At 35.7% G+C, this 26,595-nt stretch overlaps 1 protein-coding gene across 5 annotated transcripts in view; it reads left to right on the top strand.

The window, feature by feature from the left end:
* Positions 1–26,595, top strand: part of ASAP1 (ArfGAP with SH3 domain, ankyrin repeat and PH domain 1) — a 126,078-nt gene that overhangs the window by 56,588 nt on the left and 42,895 nt on the right. For 3 of the 5 annotated variants that reach the window (XM_032181641.1, XM_032181637.1, XM_032181639.1), the window contains exons 4-15: positions 5,842–5,987; positions 9,844–9,918; positions 10,279–10,328; positions 11,867–11,996; positions 12,468–12,553; positions 13,532–13,607; positions 14,276–14,362; positions 21,086–21,094; positions 21,671–21,771; positions 22,179–22,248; positions 24,580–24,667; positions 25,752–25,800. In XM_032181641.1, coding sequence (XP_032037532.1) covers positions 5,842–5,987; positions 9,844–9,918; positions 10,279–10,328; positions 11,867–11,996; positions 12,468–12,553; positions 13,532–13,607; positions 14,276–14,362; positions 21,086–21,094; positions 21,671–21,771; positions 22,179–22,248; positions 24,580–24,667; positions 25,752–25,800 — 967 coding nt within the window. The remainder of the gene's footprint in view (positions 1–5,841; positions 5,988–9,843; positions 9,919–10,278; positions 10,329–11,866; positions 11,997–12,467; positions 12,554–13,531; positions 13,608–14,275; positions 14,363–21,085; positions 21,095–21,670; positions 21,772–22,178; positions 22,249–24,579; positions 24,668–25,751; positions 25,801–26,595) is intronic. The other 2 variants (XM_032181642.1, XM_032181638.1) reach the window with 1 other exon arrangement.

The following is a 26,595-nucleotide window of genomic DNA, read 5'->3' as shown; positions in this document are numbered from 1 at the left end:
TTTGTGCTTGGCCCTCCCCCATCTGTCAGATTTAGATTTGGAACTACGCCTGTGGAAATGAAATCATACCAGCACAGAAATGTGGAAATCCCTTAAAGATCCCTTCCTATTTATTTTTTTTTCTGCCAGAATGTACTGTTATGGAAAGTACTTTTTATGAAATCCAGAGATAACAAATTAATACCTCATTCTCACCACTTCTTTCATATACAGCTTGTGATTTATTTCTGTCGTGATACAGGGAATGTGTAATAGGAACCTGTCTTATGTGACTGCTCCATGAACTAATGGCAAATCTGTTCTCACTAGCTTCCCCATAACATCAAGTCTGAATTCTAAGAGCAGTAGATTGCAGTCAGTTTTGCTGTAGATTTTCAGTAGTGTTTTTTTAATTATTACTAATAGTTCTATTTCTACAGTATGACTTCCAGATATAGTCAAAAGAATTTAAACAACAGAGAAATAAAAACATGAAATGGCATGCAAGATCAAAGGTACTGTGTGGGACAAGCAGTTCATCAGGTCTCCTGCAATGATAAATAGAGGATGCTTGAAGAAATAGCAGAACAGTGCAAAGATTGGGGGGGTTATTCATTACTTTTCTTTTTTCTTTTTAGCTTGCAATGTTATGAAGATATGGAATTACTTCAGTCAAGATTAATAAAATATTATAAATTCACGTAAACCTTCAGCATTCACATCCTTGAATCAGTCTGATTCAAGGCACTCTCGCTCCTTTGCAAAGGAGCATCCTATTCAGGCCCCAAATCCCCTGAGAAGCAGACTGGCCCTGTACATGTCTCCTTTGGACCATTTGATGTGAAATTGAGGGACTTTCCCATGTTCTTAATGCCCACGGAAAATTTGAGGTATAAGAGTTAGTAGGGGATTTTGGAGACCCAAACTTGCTGGAGTAGTGTTAGAGGACTGGTCTTTGCAGGTGAACCCCTATTAGATTCAGTGTCAGCTGTTCTACCTGTTGAACGATATGGATTGCCTTGTCAGCCACAATATCTTTTTTGTTTGTTTTTATTACATAAACTGTCACATACGTTCAACCATCCTTACTGTCTTTCTCCAAAATGGCAGCATAACATTTTCATTTTAAAGAGGAAGGAAGAAGAGAGCATTTGGTGCGACAGGGACAGGAACTACGCATCGTATGGAGGGTTTAAACACACAAGGATGGTTTATCCTTCTCTGTTGCATCCTCTAGTTTTAGGATTAGCATCCTCTAATATTTCTTAACCATTTCTCATGGCTCAGCTTTGTTTTGCTTGGTTGCTGAATATCGAGGCGTTGTTACTCCAGGACTTGGTTGTATAACTAGACATGATGATTTCTTAAAATTAGGGGGGCTTCCCCATGTGCGTTATGCTGCCTAATGCAGATGTTCAGCCCATCAAATCATAGACTTCTGGGGTGAGCTACATCTGCTTTCCTGTGCGTTCACATGAGGATGAGCTGAACTGGAACAATTTCTGCCTTGAATGTAAGGGAAGGGTAGATGCCAAACTCCAGTACGGGGATTTTTGTTGTAAACATCTGTTTAGACAAATTAATTTCACATCTGGAATCAGCTTTTGTTTTTATTGCCCTGAATAACCCATAGTATTGTATGTTAAAAAAAGAAACAAAGTTTATCTCTATGAAGCTTATTTCCTATTCCACTATATCTTGTTAAATGATGTGGGCCCTTTCATAAAGGGCTTTGCTGGTGACATCCCTCAGAGAAAAGTAACTGATTTCCTTCCTTTCCCCCACCTCATCTTTTTTTGACCAGTTATTTCTGTATGTGCAGCTCGTCCCTGTTGTCCTTTGCTTAGTTCCTTTGGATGTTTAGGTGAGGGATGGATCTTTTCAGGAATCCAAATGGGATGCTGAACTTGTAATTCCTTTCCCTACATGCCTGTCAATTCCTTGAGGTCAGGGGAGAGGAAATATTTTTGTGAAATAAAATTTCACAAAAAAAACTGTTTCTTGTTTAGCATTTTATATTTATCTGCGTGTTCTTTTCTGCACTGTAATTCCTACCAATTTGCCTGAGTAATATATAGGTGCTCCTGCTCTGTTGGTGTGCACTTGAATTCTCTGCTCTCTGTGGAGCTCTTATTAAAAACAGCTATTAGATTTGTCTCGTTTTTCTTGTTATATTGAGGCTGTTATAAATATGAGGCGTTACTTTACAACTATATAGTTTACATGTTCTTCTTTTCTGCATCTTGGTCTAAGTGATTTGCTGCTGTTCATATTTTGCAGCTTCTACGAATTCTCCTGTTAGCACTTAAATTTGATACAAGCCCTCAGAAGCAGCGTTGAAAGGAAATCCTTGCAGAGAGCTGCTTGAGCCCATTAGTGATGAACACAAATACAAAAAGTCCTTTACCCTTCTGGTATGGCTCGTCTTCTCTTGGTGCTCTTAGAGCATGGTGATGTGGAGAACCTGCAACTCCCAGAGCTGCACCTTGCTCTAGATGTCTTTGAAAGAGACCTTTATTTTGCATGCTGTAATCTCAGTCCAGAAGGCTTTATCAACAAGTACAGATGAGAATACAATGGTCAAAGATTTTTTCTACTCTTCATTTCAGCTTTTTGAAGGATGAAATAAGAAAGCGTGCTTTATGATTTCAAATATCTTCTTTTGCCATCCCCTTTAACTTTGCCAGCTGTCTTGTTCTTTCTGAGTCTTTTTCATGTGTGTGTTTTTCCATTCATAAATGCAGCTTGGCTCTGACCTTTATTATTTTTCCTTTGGCTGCCCAGAGAACAAAGCACTTTTATAAATGCATCATTAAAACAATTCCAAGTTGATTCTGAGTTGTGATTCCTCTTTTTCAGACTCAAACAGATAAGCAGATCTAATTCAGTAAATTGTATATTCTTCAGGCATAATTTAGGTCAAATCATTAAAAGGAAGGAGTTGTGTTTATGCATTTTTCTTCTGTAAGCTATTTAGCTCCTTTTCTGTTCTTCAGTGTTCACAAGTTCAGGTCAGAACAGAATCCTTTAAGACAAAGGAGAGTTAAGGCTTTAATTTCATTGTATTTTGTCTGTTATTTCCTGCTCTTAACAGACAATGCTCCATACCTGCATTAGTGGGATCCAGACGTGGGCTCAGCCACTGGCTCCCCTGCCAGGACACATCGGGGAGGGGACGATTTGTGAGCCCCTGACCCCACTTACAGCTCCCATTGTCAGTGGGAGCAGAGCACACCCCAAAATGTCTGTGGTCCTTGTACCACCTCTCAGGGAGCTGCTGAAGTGGGTTGATGTCTGGGGAAGCTGTTACATATTCACAATATTGAGCTTTGTTTACAATATTGGGAACACATGAGCCAGTTTGAGAAGGAAAACATGGTTTGTGTATACTGCTGTCAGTGTTCACGTTTCTGGGGGGTTACTGAAGTCCTTCCTATACCACTTGTGTCTAAGGAAGTAAACATCAAGCCATGCACGAACTTTACACACTTAAAACTTTATGCAAAGGAAATTACATTAGGACACTGGGAAGTCACTTCTGTGTTTGAACGAGGAGTTGGAGCTCCAAACAGTCTTTGCTCTAAGCATCCTGGGTTTTCATATGCTGCTTTTTAGCATAGGATACGTTATAGACTTAATTTTCAATGCGTCTTTAAGGCCAAGTAAAGAGCTACAATGCATCTTAGTAAAAAGAAAATATTTTTATGCCTTTCACAGGACTTATGTTGATACTTACATTAAAACAAAAACCTCTGTGCCTTATTTGTACACAGTAGTTGAATGCTGTTTGTTTGTTGCGTGCAAAGTAAAAGGAATACCTCTGTAATCAGCCTGATGCCTAGATGTAGGTGACTTGTGGTATGGGATTCCGGAGAGTTTCCTCTATATTGTTCGAGGACAATCATCTGCTTCCTGCTTCCTTTTTCTGGCAGAATTACTTCGCCTTTCCACAGATAAAGGAAATAGTCTTGGGCTTGTTCTTTTTCAGTCTCCTTGAGAATTATTCTTGAAAATGTCTGTGCTCTGTGAAACAACACACAGTGTTTAAAATGGAAATGCTAGGAGATATGCTGGAGTCAGAAGTGCTTCACTCTGTCCCTGCAAGCGCAGGGACTTGATGATCTAACAGCTTTCCTACCAACTTTATTGAATTACCCTTCCTCCTCCCTCAAAGCAGTAGGTTACTTTTGAGCTTTATTAGCTCAGGACTGTATAAGCCAAAGCTCCTTCGTAGCTCAAGCCTTCTGTGTATATTTATGCAACAGCTTTTACATCAAAACAAAATGCATATTTTATTTTTACATAGTGTTTTCCTTGCTTTTAATACTAACCTATTTGATCGAAACCATATGCTTTTGGAACAGTTTTAATCCTACTAAAAACATACTGTTCAAGCTATGATACTATATTAACATATGATTAAATATTTGTCTGTTTGAAGACTTCAGTGTTAATAACTGATGTTAGAATGTTACTTGTCTGCTGTGGGATTTGGGGTTTGTTTTTGGTAAATAAGCAATGTGGTTGTTTTGGTTTTGTTTTTACTTTTTTTTTTTTTTTTTTTTTTTGGTCTTCTAATAGGAGATTCACTTTTTTGTTGGACCCTTAGTGGACTATTTTATGTGTCTGTAATACCTTGGAAGTGTTCCTTAACTCTTAACCAGCTCTTAGTTAATGTCAAAGTAGATCCATGCACTGTGGGAAATTATCCCTAAGCCTGGTTTGAAATTTATAGCTTTCTGTTTTTTTGGTGTTTTCAGTTTTTTTTTTTTTTTCCCTTTTCTTCTTTTTCCCTTGTGATTCAGATAGTTTCAGGCAATGCAACCAGAAAATGAAACTTTGCAGGGCCTTTGGGGAAAAACACAGTACCTATTGGCAACTACAGTTAGATAGATATACATATTCATTTCACTGCACAGAGCAGGCAGTAGTTGGAATAGCTGTGGTTTTGTCTTTGTGGCTTACGGAACAAAAGACTAGACTAGGAATCTCATTAAAGTTAAATGCTTATGTAACTAATACCAACAAATTCCTCAAAGAGAGATGGAGATGATAAAGTCACTCAAACAGCTGTAGCAGTAGATTCTCTATTTAAAGACATTAAAATGGAAGTAAGGAAAAAAAAAAAAAGTGAAGAGATACCAGACAGGAAGGTAAAAAAAAAAGCAGGAAACAATGGTCAGGAACAATGGTCTGTAATTCAGAGTTTCTTTTTCATTTTTGTGTTTAGAATTTCTCTTGTTTTTGTTGGCTTCAGTTTCATTTTCTTGGTTCAGACCTCTCTGTATGTCAAATTTGCTATTAAAACAACTATTTGGCTATATACCAAATACTGTGGGATATATTCTGCGGGGATAACACAGTTTTGCAGGTTAAAAGGGAATCTTTTCCTGTAGGACAAATTTCTTTTAAACATGCTATCAGACTCAGATCTGTTTTCCTTGGTTTTATATCTGATGCCACTGACTTTTTGTTCTGTGAAAGCATTCTGTGCTGCAAGCAATTAAGTGTCTACTTCAGTCTGCACTTTATACATTTCTGAATTGTTTACACAACACAAAATGAGGATATATTTTTGTTTTGGTTGTTCTTCTATTGATCTTACTATTGTATTGACTGACACAGAAGTTTCTTAATACAAGTACTCCACACCAATTCAAGTGTCTGGTTTAAAAGAAGCATATATGTCTCCCTATTAATCACTTTAAATATTTAAAAAATAAATAAATAATAGTTTTTAGTAAATGCGTTATTTTGTGGCTTTTTTGGAAAGAATGCTGTTTTTTACGACATTGCAATACATTTTGAGCTATATTAAAATAATACTGTTTACAAGAAACTTTTGACTTTTTTTCTTTGCAGATCATGTTCAAAATGAAGAAAACTATGCACAAGTATTAGACAAATTTGGAAGTAATTTTTTAAGTCGGGATAATCCAGATCTTGGCACAGCTTTTGTAAAATTTTCCACGCTTACTAAAGAATTATCAACGCTGCTGAAGAACCTGGTGAGAGATTTCATTTTTTGTTTTTTTATTTTTTTTCAAAATAAGGTGGTACAGTACATTCTTATGTATTGTACTTCATGTTCCTGATAATTTTAAAGATGCTTTCTGTTTTTTTTTCGGAAACTAACAAAATACTACATGTAGAGATTATCTGTAGAAAGAATGTTACTACAAATTTGCTGTGTTTCATTTTTAATTGGCAATTAAGAGGAAAGATGAAAATCTTGAGCTTTCATTCTCAAGTGATTTAAGGTATTCTGTGGACCTTAATTCTAACTCATTCTGTAATTTCAAATCTTTCTGGTTAAAAATACCATTAGTTATGGTTCTTTTTATCTTACTTCAAACAGAAACTTTCACCTCTTGGAAAAAACTAATGATTTGGGAATGATGCTTAGCTGATGTTAGTACTCCATTTTCCCTCTTGTATACAAAGTATCCATTGCTTAAATACTAGGCTTTTGAAGATGATGTAAAGGTTTTTTTCTTTTTATGAAAATAAAGGTTTTTCTTATCTAAAATTAGTATTAGGCCTTTTTCTTCTGATGAGAGATGAATAATAAAACCAGTCACAGCAAACAGATCTTTGAACGCTGAAACTAATGAAGCCCCATTTCCTGCGAATGTGCAATTTATGGGTTTAATTGCCATTATATTCAGAAAGTGGAAGCATCAATTTTATATTTTTCTTGTAGCTGGGCTCTCTCCAAGTCTTTTGGTATGTAAGGTATAGCAAATGTTGCAGCCTTTCTTTCAACTGTAAAACTTCCAGGAGCTTTCTTGACATCCTTCTTGGCATCACTTGAAGTATTTCCAGTCCCCTCCTAGCGGCAGGTGTCCCTGCCCAGGACAGGGGGCATGGAACTAAGTTATCTTTAAGGTCCCTTCCAATACAAACCATTCTGTAATTTTGTGAAATCTCCCTTTGGTTAGGTTAGCTGTCCTGGCTGTATCCCCTCCTAACATATGCATCTCCACATTATGAGAAACAGGAAAAAAAAACATGGCTCTTTTTGAGCACTGTTCAGCAACAGCTAAACCATTGCTGTATGATCAACACCATTTTTCACCACAAATCCAAACCATAGCACTATGGTTTTCTTCAGCTACTGTGAAGAAAACTAACCTTATCCCAGCCAAAACCAGTGCAGGCTGGCACAAGTAAATGGACATCATTGTTACAGGCAGATACTTTGTTATGGGGACATCTGATTTTGTTTACTTTTTTAGCACTGAATGATGTTACTCACCTAAGAAATAATTCAAATTGAATTATCATTGAAGTTCTTGAAGAACTTCAACTTGAAGAACTTCTTCTCGTAGCTTGAAGTTCTTTGTCGTCACAAATGAACTCCGTGTTTCTCTCTAGTCCTCGATTATTTCTGCATCAGGGACTTTCAGCTGGTGTAAGGTGGAATCACGTAAGAGTTGGTCTTTCCCCAACCCCTGCAGCATTTGGTGGCTGCTGTCTCTGAATCCTGAGAGCCCCCAGCACAATCACAGCTGCCTTAGGTCAGGTCAAAGCTCCATGTAACCGATACCTTGGCTTTGACTTCTGTGCTGTGACCATAAAACCATCTGCAGCTGAGACTTTGGAGCTGGAGGCTGTATCTTTTGGTTTGTAGCCCTTGTTAGGTATTATTTCCATTACTTTGTCTAAGGATTTCTTGAATGAATGTTGTGCTTGGCACTGAGTGTGGTGGGTTCCTTCAGAGTGCTGAAGTTAACTGCTTTGAAATATCAGTTCTATTGCTTTTGAACTCGATGGTTTAATTTATTGTTCCTGGATTCTTATATCTAATTAAAAAAAAAAAAAAAAAAAAACATATTTTTCCCACGAATTTACAGATTCCAGAAGAAGCTAAAGAGGAATGACAGCTGATTTTCTAGCTGATTCTTAGTTATTCCAATTCCAGTGATCCTATTACCAGGATCATCTCATTTGTTTCAGTGTTGGAAATTTTAAAGAACAGTAGATATGCCAGGGGCCTGCTTTCTTCTCTGAAGACTTCTGTCATTCTGGGTCATTTTAGTCTCCTTTAAGCTTCTTTTAGCATGCAATTAAAATCAGTATTTTAAAATGTGTGTTAAATTGGATAGTTTGAGGCTAGAACTCGTTTCTTGGAAGCTCTCTGTTGGACCACAGGATTTCTTGCAGGGCTTCTACAGAATTTTTTTTATCTTCTTTTGCCTGGCAAGCAAGAATTACAGGATTTTTTGTTTGTTTTGTTGTTGTTTTTGTGGTGGTGGTGTTTTTAGTCATCGTTAAGAAGAAAAAACTCTTTGACTTGAGCCACACCTGATGTGTTCAAGGCTACATCATACTATTTCAGCTGGTCCATGAAACATTATCTACCTAAATTCTTGTTGACAGATTGTAAAATTGGCTATTGCAAAATTTTGTTCATTTACCAGTCTCAAGCAAGCTTATTTTACAAATATTGCAGCATTTCATAACAGCTTTTCACCTCTTTTCTCTCTGTAAGCAAGTCTGCTTTGTTGACCAACTGTTCTGCTTAAGCATCAATACAATACAATTACACCGGCAACAAAAGTTGTTCACGATACAAGAATAGAAATTGAGGTCCAGTGGAAAAGAAACTGAGAGTTGCCATTACATGACAATGAAGAAGAACATCCTGTTTGTCCTATTTCTGAGATCATAGAATCATAGGATACTGAGTTGGAAGGGATCCACAGGGATCATTGAATCCAGCTCCTGGCTCCACACAGGATCACCCCAAAATCAGACCATGTGTCTGAGAGTGTTGTCCAAAGGCTTCTTGAACTCCAGCAGGCTCGGTGCCATGACCACTGCCCTGGGGAGCCTGTCCCAGTGCCCGACCACCTCTGGGTGCAGACCCTTTCCCTAACACCCAGCCTGACCCTCCCCTGTCCCAGCTCCATGCTGTTCCCTCAGGTCCTGTCGCTGTCCCCAGAGAGCAGAGCTCAGCACCTGCCCCTCCACTCCCCTCATGAGGAAACTATAAAATTAGCAAGGAGCTGAAGAATTCACAGATATATTTAGGAAGAAATGAAGGAAGCAGTGGACTAGGAGAGTCAACCCACTTTTCTTGTGGGTACTAGACTACAATAATACTGATACACATCTCTTTGCACTGATATGATTTTTCAGCAATCAGACATACCCGCACGTGTTCAGATGGGAGTATAGTGATAGATTTTTCTACTGTCAGGAGCATTTCCACTGATATGTAATCAACCAGGCAGTAATTTAATGGGGTGAAATTCAAACTATTGAGTATCTAAGCAGATGCCACATTTCTATACCAGGCAAGGAGAAGAACAGTTTTCCCAAGTAGTTCAAGTAGTTAGGAACAGTCGAAGACCTGAGAAATCATTGCAATTTAAGTTGGTAGGTGAATTAACGTGTGCCTTGCACGTTACCTGCCTGTAGCACAGCAGGTCCTTGCTTCTTACTCAAGAAGTTTTTTTAAAAAAAAAAAAAAAAAAATTATTCATTCCCCCCCCACTCCCCTAGCTAACAGGCTTCCTAAATAATTAAACAGTATTCAACTATGAGCTTAAAAAGACTGAAGATTATCTTGATGTTTTCAGAACTTAACTATGTGCTCTTTTTAAAAATCAGTTTTTATATCACCCTGTATATGTAAAGGCTAACTGTTAAGCCTTTCTCTCTGATTCAAGTGAATGTTTATTAATTCTTTCCAGACTTTCATTTCCTATTAATTTAGAAAATTTGAGATGGTCGCAACTTCATTAGTGAAGTTATAAGACATGTTGGCATGTCTCATGGTTTGATAAAATCATAATAAACTTTTAAATAGCAGCAGTGTCATGTTTTGTTTTGTTTTGTTTTGTTTTTTCATTGCAGCTCCAGGGCTTAAGCCACAATGTTATTTTCACGCTGGATTCTCTCTTAAAAGGAGACTTAAAAGGTGTCAAAGGGGTAAGTGTTGAAAATGAGCTTTATATTTATGGAAATGCTTTTAGGGTCTGCTGTCATCCAGGCTCTTCCATTCACCATGAGATTGTTTCTTATGTTGGCATCCATTAGTATCTTTGTAGAGGAAAATAAAAATTTGCCATGGCTACAATTTCAGATGCTTCATTAGAATTTCATTGTAAATGCTTGTTGTAAGATGCACAAGAAAGCAATAATTCACAAGGTTCAGAAATGATTTTTTTCAATAGTTATTTGAGAGTCTATTAAAAAAAAGAAAGTTTTTTGTTACAATTTATGACTTGATACCTTAACTTTAAAAACAAAGTTTTAAAAATGTTTTAAGTAATTTTTCTGTTTCCGAAGGACCTCAAAAAGCCTTTTGACAAAGCCTGGAAGGATTATGAAACGAAATTGTAAGTGTTTCTTGACCTTCCTCCCTCTCTCTAGATTCCCTTTCCTCCTAGTCCCAAGCTATGTACTTTGTCTTCAGATATAAATATGAATATGAGCAAGAAATCTGTGTGTTTCCAGTATCATGTGCGCTGATAGAAATAAAATAGTTTCTTTTCTTTGTGTAAGAGTACCCAATATTTCTTTAGTGTAAGGAAGATAATTAATGCTTAGATACTGAACACTGTGCAAATAATTGTGGGGATTTCAGATGGCATTCACGCCACATGGATATAATCTAATGATAGTTTAAAAAAATAATTTATTATGTCATTCTGTATTGTAGAACTACATTTCTGAGAGGCAAACTTTTTAGTGAAGTTAATGTCACTTCTGAAATATCTGTGCTTAAAAAAAAAAAAATAAAAATACAGTTTTCTTATTATGGTACCTGTCTATGGGTAAAGAATAATTTGTAAAAATAGAAAGCTGGCAACAAGTAGCACTTTAGTTTCAGAAACGTTAGTGGAATGGTTCAGAATGCTCCCAAGGCAGCGACAGTTGCTTTATCAGAACTAAAGAGGTCTCAGGAGTTGATTTTTTTTTTTTTTTTTTTGCTTGTTTAAAAAGGGAAATAGAGGATACCAAAATAATCATGTTATTAGCTTCACTTACGTCTAATCAGGGGAACAAAGAAAAAAAAAAACTTTATTTTTGCTTTTTTTTCAGTATATCAATGAAAGGAATAAGGAATTTTCTATTGTTTAAAGTTCAGAGATCAGTAAACACACAAATCCCCACATCCCCTATCTTCCCTGCCCTGACAAGGGGCAGCAGTCTAAAACACACACTGCTTTGTCATGTGTTTTAGAAGCACAGGTTCAGTGTTTATCTTCTCAAAAGGGTGGCTAAAGAGGAGAAATAAATAGTTCAGATTTTTCTACTCTGTACTGAGAAATACAGAGCAGTAGAAGAGAAACTACTCTGAAATCTGAATAAGGGGAGCCACATGATAAAGCTGTAATTAGAAAATCTCAGGATGGCGTCTTAGTTCTATATTTGTATTTCACTATTTCAGACTTTCGCTGTTGGCTTTCTCTGAAAATGTAATGGCTGGAAGTCATATCATTTGGTGTTTGTGGTAAACTTCATGCTGTCATCTTGCTTTTCTTAATTCCTGCTGTAGGAAATGAGAAACTTGTTTAAGATATCTTGCCATTTTCTTATCAAGTCAGTATTTTCATACATACATATTTTATATGTATGATTTAGATTGCAATATATAAAGATGACAGCTATGGAGAACATCATACAGAAAAAAAATTACATACAGATTCTCCCACTCCCCCCGTAATGTAGTTAAAGGATTTAAAGGAGGAAGGGCAGCTTCATGGCTGGATAAAAAATAATAATAATAAAAAAGGGGGGGGAGGGGATGTACTATCATAGGGGTACTCGTCTTCAGAATGGCTTCTTTAATATAATACTCCACTTAAGAAAACAAAAACAAACAAATGATCACGAGGTAGAAGAAATTCTCTAAAATCTATTCTAATTTCAGTACAAAAATTGAAAAGGAAAAAAGAGAGCATGCGAAACAGCATGGGATGATACGAACGGAAATAACAGGAGCTGAGATAGCAGAAGAAATGGAGAAGGAAAGGCGGCTATTTCAGCTACAGATGTGTGAAGTAAGAAGTTTCAGCTTTTAATTAAGATACTGTAACATGAAGTGCTTTGTGGGTCTTACTTACGTATGATGAAATCTACTTTATCATTTAGTGGGGGTGTATTTAAATGTAACATAGTACAGCAATATAAGGATAATTTCTTTAGCAACTCTGAAACTTGGTTTTCTTTGTTTTGTTTTGTTTTTAGATTGTTACGGTAAGATTTGTGGGCTGAAAATGCACCACAGAAGTATTTTCTTATTTTTCAGGTGTATGGTTGAGCTTTCAGGAATAAATTTTTTTAGGAATGACCATATAAAGTGTTACCTAATTTACATTTTGCTTAACTGTGGTGGACTGATAGTTTGAGTTAACACCCAAGTTGAACACAAAGATAATTAATTAATTGAGCAAATGATGTTTTATTGTTTGAAAACAGTTGAACGTTCTAAGGCATATGATAATCAGCATATTTTTTCACTGTCCATACAGTATCTTATTAAGGTTAATGAAATCAAGACAAAAAAAGGTGTGGACCTTCTGCAAAATCTCATTAAGTATTATCACGCACAATGCAAGTAAGTGAAATGCTGTTAAGCTTTATTTACAATATTTAATTTACATCGGTGTTTGCTTTCCATTGTTCTGAATTTGTTTTGGTGACCCTAGGAATTCTTACCACAATTGTGACCTGCCAGCTGATTTGTTAGGCTGAAGTCTTTGAGTAAAAAGTAACTGGTGGAGGAGAGTGATAGAGAAAGAGGCCAAAGGAAAACACTACATGTTACATACAAAGTTCATTTTAGTTCCTGAGGCATGGTAGAACAGAATTTTAGAAGTAGCTTGTTTATTCTGTTTAATGGTCTCATGTGAATTATATTAAATCGTTGTGAAAATCATTAATTTCTTTGAAATCCTAAAGCTTCCTAAGGAAATCCTTATCCCTTGAAGGGGTTAAAAAAAAAAAAAAAAAAAAAAAAAGCTTCACAGTGATAAAAATCAATTTATTTCCTTCACATTTCTAACTTAGAATAAATGCCCGAGGATAGAAGTAGGAATTGTTTATCTTCAACAGCATGTATGCCCTGCAATAAACTGTTAACTAGTGAATTCAGCAGTGCAGTTAATTGAATGTGCAGCATTTGTAACATTTTACAAGACTAATTGTTAAACTTTTATGATTACTATCTGGCAAGAATTACATGTACTTTAGGTGTTGCCACTTCATTTACTAACATGAAATTCTTGTTTGGCGCATATTTTTATATAGTGAAACTAAATTCAGCAAGGTAAATTAAATATTTCTGGATTGAAATGCAACCTTCAGGCCTTTTCAAAGTATATTGCTCTTAGAGGAATGTCTAATCTGTGCTGTAAAATGGTTAGATTGATAATAAAACCGTTCACATTGGGATAGAGGTGTTCTTTTTTTCTGAACATGGAGCTGGTTAAGTTTTTAATATAATGGGAGGGGGGGGAAAAAAAGGTGAAACCAACATACTTTATTCGATGAATTATTTGTATTCCTGATGAATCACAGGTATTTTTCATTATAGTTTCTTCCAAGATGGCTTGAAAACAGCTGATAAACTTAAACAATATATTGAAAAGTTGGCTGCTGACTTATATAACGTAAGTTTGCTTGTAAATAGTTGAATGTCTGAAAATCGATTTTTTTTTTTTGTATGTTTATATGGATACACTTTAGATATTTGTATCATATAAATTATGTTATTTGATTCTATGCGTATAACTAGACTGAAGAAAAACATCCTGTCTCTATCTTAAAGCTTATATCCTGTTGTTACAGTTAAAATGAAAAGCAGCTGTCATTCTACTACTGATTTAATGTTGCATTTAAAATAGACCTAGTTTAAAATGGGAATCTTTGAATTGGATTACATAACTAGCACCAATTTGAGCTGCCACTTTCACTTTTTTTCCCATGTACAGCTGCTTGATGATACCACCACAGTTTGGGTTAATTAACTTTCCTGTGCTGTTTGTGGAAGTCACGTAGTAAAGTAGAATCAAAGCTCATTTGTCACCCAAGTGCTTTTGTATTCTATAATAGGAATTACAATAATTCCATTTGCTATTGTAGTTTGTGTCTAGATTAAACAGTATTTCCATTCCTTAAGTCATCTGTGAAGCTTATTGGAGTTATTTAATTAATATTTCAGTGACTTAGTTGCGTTAGATGTAATGAACCGTTAAAGTATAACAGAACAGGGTATACAGAACTGTATATTTACCTTAGCTTGCGACTTGTAGTTCGTAATGGTAATCTCTTTCAATAGATAAAGCAGACACAAGATGAAGAAAAGAAACAACTTACCGCTCTTCGTGATTTGATAAAATCTTCTCTGCAGCTTGATCAAAAGGAGGTAAATAATTTAGATGTACTATTTTCAGAGGTAATGTGAATTTATGAATTCTGAATTCATAAATTGGTTTAATTCATTCTCAGTTTGTGTATCAATTTATTCAGAAGACTTAGTTTCATCACATTCTTCATAAAGTAACATTTAATGTCCAACAGCATTTCAACAACCAATACCTTGACTAATCCTCTGTTTCACTTTAATGTATCAAAATAAATTATTCAATGTTTTTTGTACAGTTTTGTATTTTCATGTATCTTTTAATTTACAGTTGTGGTAGTTTTAGTCAGCTGGGTGGCTGAGCTCTACTACAACTGCGCTTTCAATTCCCCTTCTCAAAGGGAAAGGGGGGGAAAATATGATGGGAAAGGGCTAAAGGGTTAAGATAAGGACAGGGAGGTCACTCAGTAATTATCATCATAGGCAAAATAGACTCAGCTTAGGGACATTAATATAATTTATTGCCTATTACAAAGCAGTGAGAAACTAAAAGTAAACTAAAAACACCTTTTGACCCCGAGTGGCACAGGGGAACCTGTGGTCAGTCCTTGGATGCTCCCATGAGATGCCATCCTTCCCAAACTGAGCCTGCAGGGGCTGCCCACAGGCAGCTGCTCTTCAGGAACTGCTCCCACACGGCTCCATCCCATGGGGTCCATCCCCCAGGAGCAAACTGCTCCAGCACGGGTCGTGGGGTGGCAGCTCCCCCCAGACCCCCTGCTCCTGCGTGGGCTCCTCTCCACGGGCTGCAGCTCCGGCCCAGGGCCTGCTCCTGCGGGGGCTCTCCATGGGCTGCAGCCTCCAGGCCACATCCACCTGCTCCACTGGGGGCTCCTCCACCCATGGGGGGGCTGCAGCGTGGAGATCTGCTCCATGTGGGACCCATGGGCTGCAGGGGGACAGCCTGCTCCACCAGGGGTCTCTCCGCAGGCCGCAGGGGAACTGCTGCTGCCTGCCTGGAGCACCTCCTGCCCTCCTGCTGCACTCACCTTGGGGGCTGTGGGGCTGGGTCTCACCCCTCTCTCCCAGCTACTTTTTTTTTTTTTTTTTTTTTTTTTTTTCCCTGCCTTTCTTAAATCTGCTCTCACAGAGGTGCAAATATCACTCACTGGCTCAGCTCTGAGCCAGCAGCAGGTCCCTTTGGAGCCAGCTGGAGCTGGCTCTGATCTGATATGGGGCAGCTGCTGGGCTCTTCTCACAGAGGCCACGTCTGCAGCCCCTACTAGCAAAACCTTGCCACGTAAACCCAATTAACTATAACAGTTACAGTGGATCATATAAATACTTCATCTGCCTCAGCATCCTATCCTTGGCAATGATCAAGAATAAATGTTCAGGAAAAAATGCAAAGTGATGGGATGCATGCTTTTCTTATCCTGCCATCCTCCAGCCATGTTGTGCTCAGGATTTTCCTGACTTAAGTGGTCCAGGGTAGACATGGACATAGCCTTTACATAGTGGTTTCCATATTACTGTTCATCTGCTCAACTATATGGATTTTATTATGCTGTACTCCTCCCCAAACCCCTTTTGCTAATGCTGTATCATAATAAGGAAAATTTATGTATGAACCAGATAAGTGCTTGAGACAGGGCAGCTAAAAACTAAAATACATCATCAGTTGCACTGTGGTATCAGAAGTGAAGGGAAAACATGCAGTGTCCTTTGCAGGTGTTCTGGAATACTCATTAAATTAGCAACTAGGATATAAATAGTGAGTTTTTACCCATGATAACAGGTACAAGTCATAATGCCTGAGAACTGATTTTTATTTATATTTTTTTGCTTTCCTTTAGGAAAAGTTCACTTAATTCTCCTCTGTTCATGTTTTTCTTAGGTAAATAGAAAAATAGTATTTGTCAAATATCTGTTCATCTTACTAAATATTTATTATTAAATATGAGGGATTTAATGATTATTCATTAGACAGTTAGCATTCCATTACAGATATTTGATCATGCACGGATATAATTGGAGCGTACTACTAGTATCAAATATACATAAGAATAGAACTTATGAGCAGTTACACTGAGTGAGCCAAAGGTCTCCAACAGTGATCAGTCATGAGTTTTGAGTAAAATGTAGAGCAATTAATGCTAATACTTTCCCACAGCATTTTCTTGTTAATAGTAAGACTATTCTGGTCATGTTTCCATACTGACAGTGATACCTTTATATTTAGAATGCTTCTATTGTTTCTTCTCTTTGAACTTGTGCAGTTGCTTTCTGAAGCAGTGTAAACTAGTAGTGCCTGTTTCACCCATGTCTTCCCCACCATCATGGCATGTTATCTGACAACCTTTTTTCATTTGTTTTGAACTTTTAGATCTGCATACCCTTCTCAGGATAGCAGTGCTTGAGGATTTATGATAGCATCACTGCCTTTTCTGATGTTTTTTTTTTTCTTTCCATAGATGTCCTTACATTTACTTAACTCACAAACACTTAATGCAGCAGAGTATTTAAAAACAAACAAACAAAAACTTATACCCATAGCATCCTTTTCTGAATGTTAATAGCCAATTCACAGTATCTAATTTACAGTTATCTTCATCTATCTAGTGTCAAGTTACTCATGATTGTGAGATCCTCATGAAAGACTTTCCTGGGTATCCTGAATTATGTAATACCATCTAACAAACTTGGACAGCTTAGCCAGTTTGCCAGTTAGCCTTTTCTAGATTGTTTTAATGTTTGACACCATGTGTCCTGTCACATCTTTCTATGAAATTCATTTATTTCCTGGTTTTAACTTTTTTGCTCCTGTAGCACTGTAATTGTTTCACTTTTGGAAGTGAAAATTGTGCTGATTGAAAGTCTAGATAGACTGTATCACACGTTTCTCAAGTCTGTCTGCTTACTGATTCTTTCACAGAATTTCAGGAGACTTTTAAGACATAACCTTTCTTCATAAGCTGCACCAGTTCTTCCAGTATTATATATACTGAAAGGATAATAAAGGATATTAATATTAATTTTCATAATTTTCTTCATGTTGTGTGAAGCTTACTAAATGTCTCTTTTCCTTTTGGAAACCTCATCAAAAATGTGACTTCAGTAATTGGGGAAAATGAGTATTTTTATGGGTTTTAACATAATTTTTTAGGTAGCATGTTGTAATTTTAGGTATTGCATATAGATAAATGCCTTGAAGTTAGTGAATTATTTCACAGTCACAATTAATAAGGAATGATTGAGTACTATCTTAGTGTTCTTTTCTTTTGAATACTTGCATATGCGTGCTTTCATAATATAGATGTATTTCTGAAACAGATGAACCTTGGCAACTAGGCTGTGTCTCTCCCTGCATCTTTAATCCCATCACTTTGAAGGACAACGCAATCTCAAAACATGGTTTTGATAATTTCTTGGATATGTCACCCGTGATAACAGGTGCATCTTTGAGTAGATACCAACTTATTGTAAGATGTGCCAGCTCTTTCTAGTAGTTGGTGTTCCCTTATCTCATTCTCTGCTATCTTTCCCAATACTCTGCACATGGAGGAAAGAACTAACAATGTGCACATGGACCAAGTGGATTTTTTCCACAAAACATACAGAACTTCACATACATGTCTTACATTTGTAATCTCCCTGCTACCTGAATCGCTGTGGCTGTAACTTGTGCTTGTTCTCCATGCTCACTGCCAGAAATTGAACAAAGACCGTTAGCTTTCAAAAGGTATTTGGAAATAATTTTTAAATTCGTGAAGTGTTTTTATGGGTCAATTCAGGATACAAGATCAGGAAACAAAATCCGTTCTCCTCTTAGTACCTTTTTCTTTGCACAAGCTGCTTATGTGGGAAGCAAAAGAATGACCCCTTCTCTCCTGGCTGCTGCATGTGCTAAGTTCAAGCTAGTGAATCTCAGAATTAGGACAAACAGGTCTTTATTTTTAAGTACCATGTAGTGTACATGTGTGGCAGCATATTGAACGAGCCAAACTTCAAAAACTGCTTGTGGGGTATCACAGAAGTTGAATAATTACAAGAGATGTACTGTTAGTTTTTTGGTTATGTTTTTCCTGAATGTGTAGCGAGAATTGTTCTGTTTCAGTGGAAAGTAACCTCATTTTCAAAATAAAAATAAAAAGTCAAATTCTGAAACTTAGATACAAGTTGTAATAGAAATAACTTCACAGGCATCAGCAAAATAAACTATAAAATTATAATGTAGACGTTCTAGGCCTCTTAAGAAACTGCAACTAGATATTTATGATATCTATATAGAAAACATGGTAAATGTAAAAACTATATTTGGCTTGAAGAGAAGTGAAATCATGTCTTTGAAGAAAAAGAAGTGGTATTGTGTTTCTCAGATATTTAGTCAAATCAGGAGAGAGATAAATCTGCTCTTATGCAGGAATACACTATTTTGGATAAAATTGATCACAGATGTCTTTCAAAATCAGCATAAGAACTTTCACTCATGTAATTCTGCTACGTTACCTAACTCAGAAATAATACTTGCAAACGTTGAGGAGATCAACAAAACAATGTCTCTGCTATCTAGGTATTCAGTATTTCAATCTTGGTATAGCATTGCAGCAGTCATTATTTGTTAGCTAAGTGACAATGAAACTTGAAGACATGTGGCCTGAGTTTCAGGTCATCTGTCCAGGATTGAGTGTGTCTCACTCTTAAAGTACACAAAGCTGGAATTTACTGCTGTAGCAGATGGCCTACTTGCTTATGAATGAGAATACATTCTCTCCCCTCCTCCCCCCTTACATTAGTTCATTATAGTCTCACCATTAAAAAATAAAAATTAAAAAAAAACAATTGTGAGTTAATCAAAATGCTGAAGAAGATGAAATGAATGGGATTTTCTCAGGTGGGTTTGTAAAGATTCAGAAGTACACTTCTAAAAACTATTCTGGCAGGGAAACAGTTTGAAACCGAAGTTTAAATTCCTTTGACTTTCTGTTGTAAGAGAAGGGAAGGCCAAACTTGTGATTCCTATCCAGATTGTAAATTCTGCCAGTAAGGCTCTCTGGAATTGCCATTAGATAAATGAGACTTCCTTCTTGTCTCAGTCAGACATTCTGTCACAGATGATGAGAGATAGCATAGCTATTAAATCTACTAAAGCATTTAAGGTAATTTTGAATTTAAAATAACACCTATGAAGAAACTAACACTCAGTACCCATACTTCAGAAGAAACAGTAACTCCCTAAGTGACTTAACAGTATTCCCTACTCTTTCAAGGCTTTATAATACAACTCTCATTTAACTTTTGCTTGCATTCAAGGTGTTTGTGTATCACTACAGACATCTGTAACGCTCATACACATTTTGCTGGCGTGCCTGTCCTTGGCATCAGTGAAAAGCTATTACTGTAATCTTTGGAGTTACCTGGTTCTTGGACATATCTTGGCAATCTGTGAATGTTGGTTTGTGTAGAAGTGCTGGTGCTGTAACTTCACAATGGGAAGTACAACTTACAAGGGCACTGCTGCATGTAATGTCTTTTGCCACTACGTGCTGTCTTAATATCGTTTCATTAATTTTGTATAAGAACTATCTGTGTAAAATAAATACGGTTTAAATCCTTGGGTAAAAATATTTTAAGCAATAATAGTGTAATTTTAATGCTGTGAAATACTTTGTATGTTAAGCTTTTTAACATTTAGGTTAAAAACATTTAGCACTTCTAGGTTTCAAAGAAAACTGAGCCTTTAAAATGCATGTCTATTAGTATTCTTATGTTTTTTTTATTATTTTTGCAAATGCATCTGACAGCTTTACTTTCAGTATAGCTAATTGTTAGACTTATGTTTCACGTCTGTTTTGTTTTTTCCTTCTTGGCATTTTGATTTTTCCCCCAAATCTCTTATCTGATGCACTCTTTAGAACAGGAATTATATGTTCAGGAATGTTCAGAACAGGAATTATGTTCTTTCCAATGCTGATATCAATAGAACTCTTGTTCCAATGGGGATTCAAAGTCTATGTATAAAAAAAATCAGCTTCTTACTGTGGTAGTGTAAATACTGGTGGCAGCACGTTACATGTAGTACTCTTCATTATGCTTCCAACCACAACTGACAGTTCTACCAAATCACTTCTCTCTAAACTCATCTGACAAATGTCTTACCAAAAAAAAAAAAAAAAAAAAAAAAAAAAAAAGTGCCCTGACAGGGAAACCAGGGAAGTAATCTAACTTCCATTCTTTTTTTTTCTTTCCTTTTTTTTTTTTTTGGGGGGGGAGGGAGGTGGTTTTCAGATGTTTTGCAGATAATTGCTTCACAGCTACAGTAAAACAGTATTAATGTATTCTTAATTATATCTTTTTATACAGTTTTGCAAGAAATTAAAAGTTAACTTTGGGCATGGGTTTTAATAGAAGTTCATAATTAGCTCCAGTATGCTGGAGAACACAATGTGGCTATCATTTTAGACGCTATAAATGTAATAAAGATGCAAAGACGCTTTGTAGGATTTGATCCTGCAGTGGTTTTAGTTGCTTTTATGAAGTCAGTGTCATATATGTAACGTGCAGAGTTTTGTCATTTTTTTTACTTAATGAGCAAAACCACCAGTATGCCTAATAAAGAATTGTTGGCCGCCTTTCTAGCAGTGTCATTAGAAAGGGAGATAATTGTTTTGTTATATATGGGGGCTATAAAATATATGTTCAAGGAGTATGTTTTAAAATAATAATTCTTGTTTAAAATTATGTGCTTTCTCTTTCCTCTATTGCTTTTGCCTTTCGTGATCGAAGTCTAGGAGAGTAAGTCAATGTTTTAATGAACTTTGGGGGATTTTCTGATGCTCTTATTAATCCATTCCACCTAATTGTTTCACTAAGTCAGGTCAAAAGCCATTTCAGTTGACATCATTCACTAAAACTCATGAATTACATGTGTATTTTTAATTGGATTAAAAAAACAGTTATTAGCATTTGGTTTTGTTTGTGTAAATATGTATATATCTGTATACATGCATGCTTTATTCAGTTGCTTTATTTTTGAAATTTGATGTCAGTCTTCTGTTCTTAAATTATAAGATTATGCAGTTTATGCTCCCGTATTTTAAAAAGGCATTATTTTTAGATACATATTGGTCATCCATACTATACTCAACACTCCTAATGAGGTAATAGTCTTGAGCGCGCAGTTAGCTCAATATCAGGTGATGCAAAAGCAAGCTCTTGTATGGATGTAAAACATTTGTTAGGAGTTCTCTCTTTTTTAAGTTTTGATTCATTTGTGAAGTTGTTGTAGAGACAAGAAGTCAATAGGAGCGAAGGTTGGGAAAACTTAATGTATCCTGATGTGCACAGTAACAGTGTTTTCTCTTTTTTTAGGATTCTCAGAGCAGGCAAGGAGGATACAGTATGCATCAGCTCCAGGGGAATAAGGAATATGGCAGTGAGAAGAAAGGCTATCTTTTAAAGAAGAGTGATGGGTATGTTCTTGGACTGCATAATACATAGTGGGAGCTCTTGTTTATGCATGGATTTTTACTGTTTTGTACTCTGGGTGCTTAAGGCACGTTCACCTATTACATGTGCCATAAGTACTGAAGAATTTTTGCAGTTTGAATCAGATCACAATCAGAAATTATTACAGTAAACACAAAAAAGTCAAAACAAAAATCCTATGTCAAATTAAAAAGAAAGCTGTTGTTATAAGTCTCTGAAAAGCACTTAAGTCCTGTCATAAATATCCAACTTAGTTTTGTTAAGGCATTTAATAAAATTTCGACTGCCTCTGTTTCTCAAGGATAATCTTGTCAAAACATATAAGGGATTAAAATGTGTTTTGAAATCATGTCTAGATACTGATTTTGTTGTTGTTGGTGTTCTTACCTAGGTTAAGGAAAGTATGGCAAAGAAGAAAGTGCACTGTTAAAAATGGAATTCTTACCATATCACATGCAACTGTAAGTTATTTTTATACGTCTTTATTAAACTAATACATTTTGATTACTCTTTCACAATGAATCTGTTTGCATTCTGTTATTACAAAAAAGATGCAACTTCTGCTTCAAACTGTTAAAGTTCTGTGAGTTATCGGAAATTGGAGATAGACTTAAGGAGGTATGGTTATAAATTGTTGCTATGTTTTCAAACTGTTTGGCTGTTACTGACCGTTAGTATGAAGAGTTTCAAGTTAGATGGACTTTCTTTTTTGAGCAGTACACCTTTTCTAACTCTACCTTTGAGTAGAGTCAAAGGTAGTGGGTTATGAGCATCTATCTAAAATGAGTGGTCTACAAAGAGACTGCATTAGAGCAAGATGCTATGGACTCTTCTTTGAGCCACTGGAGAACTAGTCTGGGTAGATTTGGTGAGATGTCATAAACTCAATTCTAGCTGTTGACTGTACTGAATGACTAATCAACTGGTTCATATATAGGTGTCTGTACTACAGACATTTTACTCCTTCATAGGATATTAAAAACATAAATCGCTTTAATGCCCACACATTGGTTTTTGTTTAAAGAAATAAATTGCAATCATTCAACTACTCAGTAGGAGAAAAGGGGGGAAAAAAAAGTAATTTGAAATTAGTTCGAATCTTCCTGTGGAAGATTTGCGGTAGGTAAACTCTTCTTTAGGCTCCTACATGTTTTGTTGTTTTTTGCTTCTATAGACTCTGACATTTAATTGAATTTCAAAATGTATTAATCAATAGTTTGTTAAGGAAATTGTGAATATATTGATTGCTTTAAAAAAAAAAAGACTTTTATTTAAAAAAGAGGAGGGTGGAGGATCTTGATCATAGCAAGTGTTGGGAATTTTGGGGAATTGGGTATATATCTGAAGTGTCTTCCTAGGAATGCTAAATCTTGAGGAAGCAATAACAATGTCACAGTAGAGGCAAAAAAAAATACCTAAAATTACCTTGGGGCAGCATGACACAAACTTCTTACTCCTGTTACTTTTTTTAAAGGAGATGGGCATATTTCAGCACCCTTCTTTGACCTTTTCCCTAAATTCCACTGATGGTCGTGACTATTAGTGTCTAAAGTTAATTTCCTTTCTTAAGAAAGTTAAAAGGAAGTTATTTATAACTCTGGAGGGTTGCGCTTTTTTGTGATGTCTAGGAATATATCCTCACCTAATTTGAGGAGTTGTTTAATCAAATAACTTGAGAGTAGTTAGCAATACCTTAGTAATTAGTAAAGTTAGTAATGGTTCAGTTTAAATCTCTATTTAAACCTCTCTCTCTATATAGAGAGAGAGGTTTATCATATATATCATATATCTATATATCATCTCTATATAGAGAGAGATGTTTTATGAACCTTAAATCTTGCCAGTCTAGAATTCTTTGAATCACACTACTAGTTGTAGTTTTCCATTGCTTGTATGTAGCTGTATAAAAAGAGCAGTCCATTTCCTATGTTCTGTTGTAGTGCCAAGTGGAAAGTAATTTTCTTGTTTTCAGTGATGAAAGGTTCAGATCATGACAGTACGTTTGAGACTAAACTTTGAAAACTGAGAATCCAATTGTATATTTACTCCTTCAAGGAACTGTTGCTCCTTGAGTGATAAAAAGACTGCGCTGATTATCTTGTCCTGCCAAACATTTGACAATGTGGGAACTACATTTCTAGTTTTTTTAGTTTGTTTCTTGTGCATGGCTTTTTCTATTTTTTTTTCTTTTTCACAATGTCTAGCATGAACAATTTTCGAAAATCAGTTCAGAAGTATTTACTAATACATAACACGTCTCATGTTTATTTTATATCTAACAGCTATGCTAACTTAAATACAGTATCTTTATAGTTTTTAAGCCTGTTTATACCAAAATTATTCTAGAGTTATATTTATCTATCATGTCATATTGTCTGCTGTTACTTTAGTAGCCATATTTAGTCCAAGATCTGAAACTCCAGATCTCCGGCTTCTAACATCCCTTTAAAGTTTTCTAAGACTATGAAAAAAAAAAAAAAAAAAAAAGTGGATTTGTCATTGTTTGTGAAGTACAGTAGAAGATATAAGTAGTAGCTTATTCTAAATTAAGGCCTTTCCTTTAATGCCTTTCAATTAGTCAGGAACAGTTGCCATGAGGATTTTAGCTTTGTTTTAAATCTGGCCCTTCTGACAAGCCAGGTCAGACACAATCATGCTGGTCTCAACTGTTTTGGAGGCGTACATGTATTCATGTCCAAACTTTAAACTACTATCACACATGCCCATTTCTCAGAATGGAAAAATAGTCCTAAATCAAGATATATTTAAAGTAAAATAAATTTTCTTTTTAGTCCAACAGGCAACCAGCTAAACTGAATTTATTAACCTGCCAGGTGAAGCCAAATGCAGAAGATAAGAAGTCTTTTGATCTAATATCACGTATGTAGCAATTTTAGTACCGTCTTGCATTATGTGGGATTTCTAAAAATGTTTTGAAGTCTTGTGATTACAAGATACTTTCATTAAGAACAAGAATGAGGCTACAGTTCAAATTCAGATCTGTATCCAGATACATGCAGTGTCTCATGAGTGTTTGGATCCCTCTAGTTTTGAAAACAGGTTGAAAAGACCAATAAATACAGAATGTGTTGTGTGTGACATTAGTACTGTTCATTTATGACAAGCCATGAAATGCAGTGCTGTTTTCCTAAATTCAGACGGACACACGTTGTGCTAAGCTGTTAAACATAAGCTGTATCCACTTGGTAAAGGGGAAGACCTTGTTTTAATTCGTTATCTGTTTGATTTATTGAGCACTATTTGGGGTTGAAGGTGAGGGAGTAGAAGCAGCAAGGTGAACCCAGTTTCTCTTGTTCTCTTATACTCCTTGCAAAATATTAATTATTTTATCTAAAATTGGTAGCAACTTCTGTATTCTCAGCATTAGAGCTTCTATGATTTCACTTCTCCCTGTTTTGGTCTTTGTATCCTTTAGGTTTTTAACCATTTTTGAAGCAGATGAGTATGGATTTCAAGATTTACATATACATTATTAAATAGCAAGCAGTTCAGCATTCTATATTTACAAGAACAATCTATGAAACCTTTGAATGTGAGGGCTAATACCCAGTTTGTACCTCATTCTTTAATAAGCAGAAAAATGTTTTAACCAAGACAGAAGGAAAAATACAATGGGAATAAACTATTTTCTGCTACTGAGGTATCAGATTTGACTTCAGAAAGGATTGTGAGATAAAATACAACTTATGCTAATTATACTTTAACATTTTGAAGCATAGGTTTTTGAAATACATATTCCTGGTGTAAATCAGAATTCACCATTTCATCTTTCTGTGTGTTGTTGTTGTTTTTTTTTTGAATTGTCTTCCGCAGCCATGAATTACTGTCATAGGTTAAGATATATTGTTCTTAAAGACTCTGGTTGTTGAATAGGTTTAGTAACAGTTTCATTGATATATTTTTTTTTTCATGTGTCAAATTAAAAGATGTTTGTTTATTTCAGATAACAGAACATACCACTTTCAAGCAGAAGATGAACAAGAATACGTAGCGTAAGAATGTTTATACTTTTTCAAGATTTCTGTCTGTAGAGGTGTGTGTATGAAATCGTATGTAGCAGTGGAATTATTTTTCTCAGTTAATGCAAAAGTAATGCACACTTATTTTGGTTGTTGAGTGTATACATGTAAACTGTTGTGTTTAGATTTACATGTATTACTACAAGGTGCTATGAAAACCTTGTAACATTAAAATAATAAACAAAAACAATCAAGAGCTAATTTGGATTGTGTACCCTTCCAGAACATTTTTTGTGTCCAATTGCTTGGCTAATACAGTAGATGAGATTATTAGGGTTCAAATGAAATATTTTAAATTCTTCTTATCTTAATTGTCAACTCTCTTCTGCAGTTACGTCTTCCCTTTTTTATGTCTTTTTTTACATCCTTCTGATGCTGCCTTTTTCTCTAAGTTAAAATCATTAAGTAGATAAACAACCTCTATATAACATACAGAAATTATTTAGAAGTAATGCGTCTTTTCTACAATAGGCCGAGAAATAAGTAACAAAGCATATTTCTGAGATTTTGTACTTTAGAATCCAGTAACTTGCTTCATCAGTGCATGTTTCCAAACAGATTATTTCATTAAAAAAAAAAAAAAAAACAACTTCCTGCTATGCCAGAACCCCTTTTCCTGAGAGCCATGTGCCACTTGTTTTTTCCCTTGAATATTGCTTTCACAGTCATCAAAAGGCTGTTGTGCAGAACATCACGATCCAATGCTCATCACCTGAAAAACCTAGGAATAAAGTTACAGTGAATAGTGCAGCAAGCCTGAGCCTTCCA

This window comes from Aythya fuligula, chromosome 2 (assembly GCF_009819795.1).
Source record: "Aythya fuligula isolate bAytFul2 chromosome 2, bAytFul2.pri, whole genome shotgun sequence".
NCBI lineage: Eukaryota > Metazoa > Chordata > Aves > Anseriformes > Anatidae > Aythya > Aythya fuligula.
This window is presented reverse-complemented; position numbering and strand designations above follow the sequence as displayed.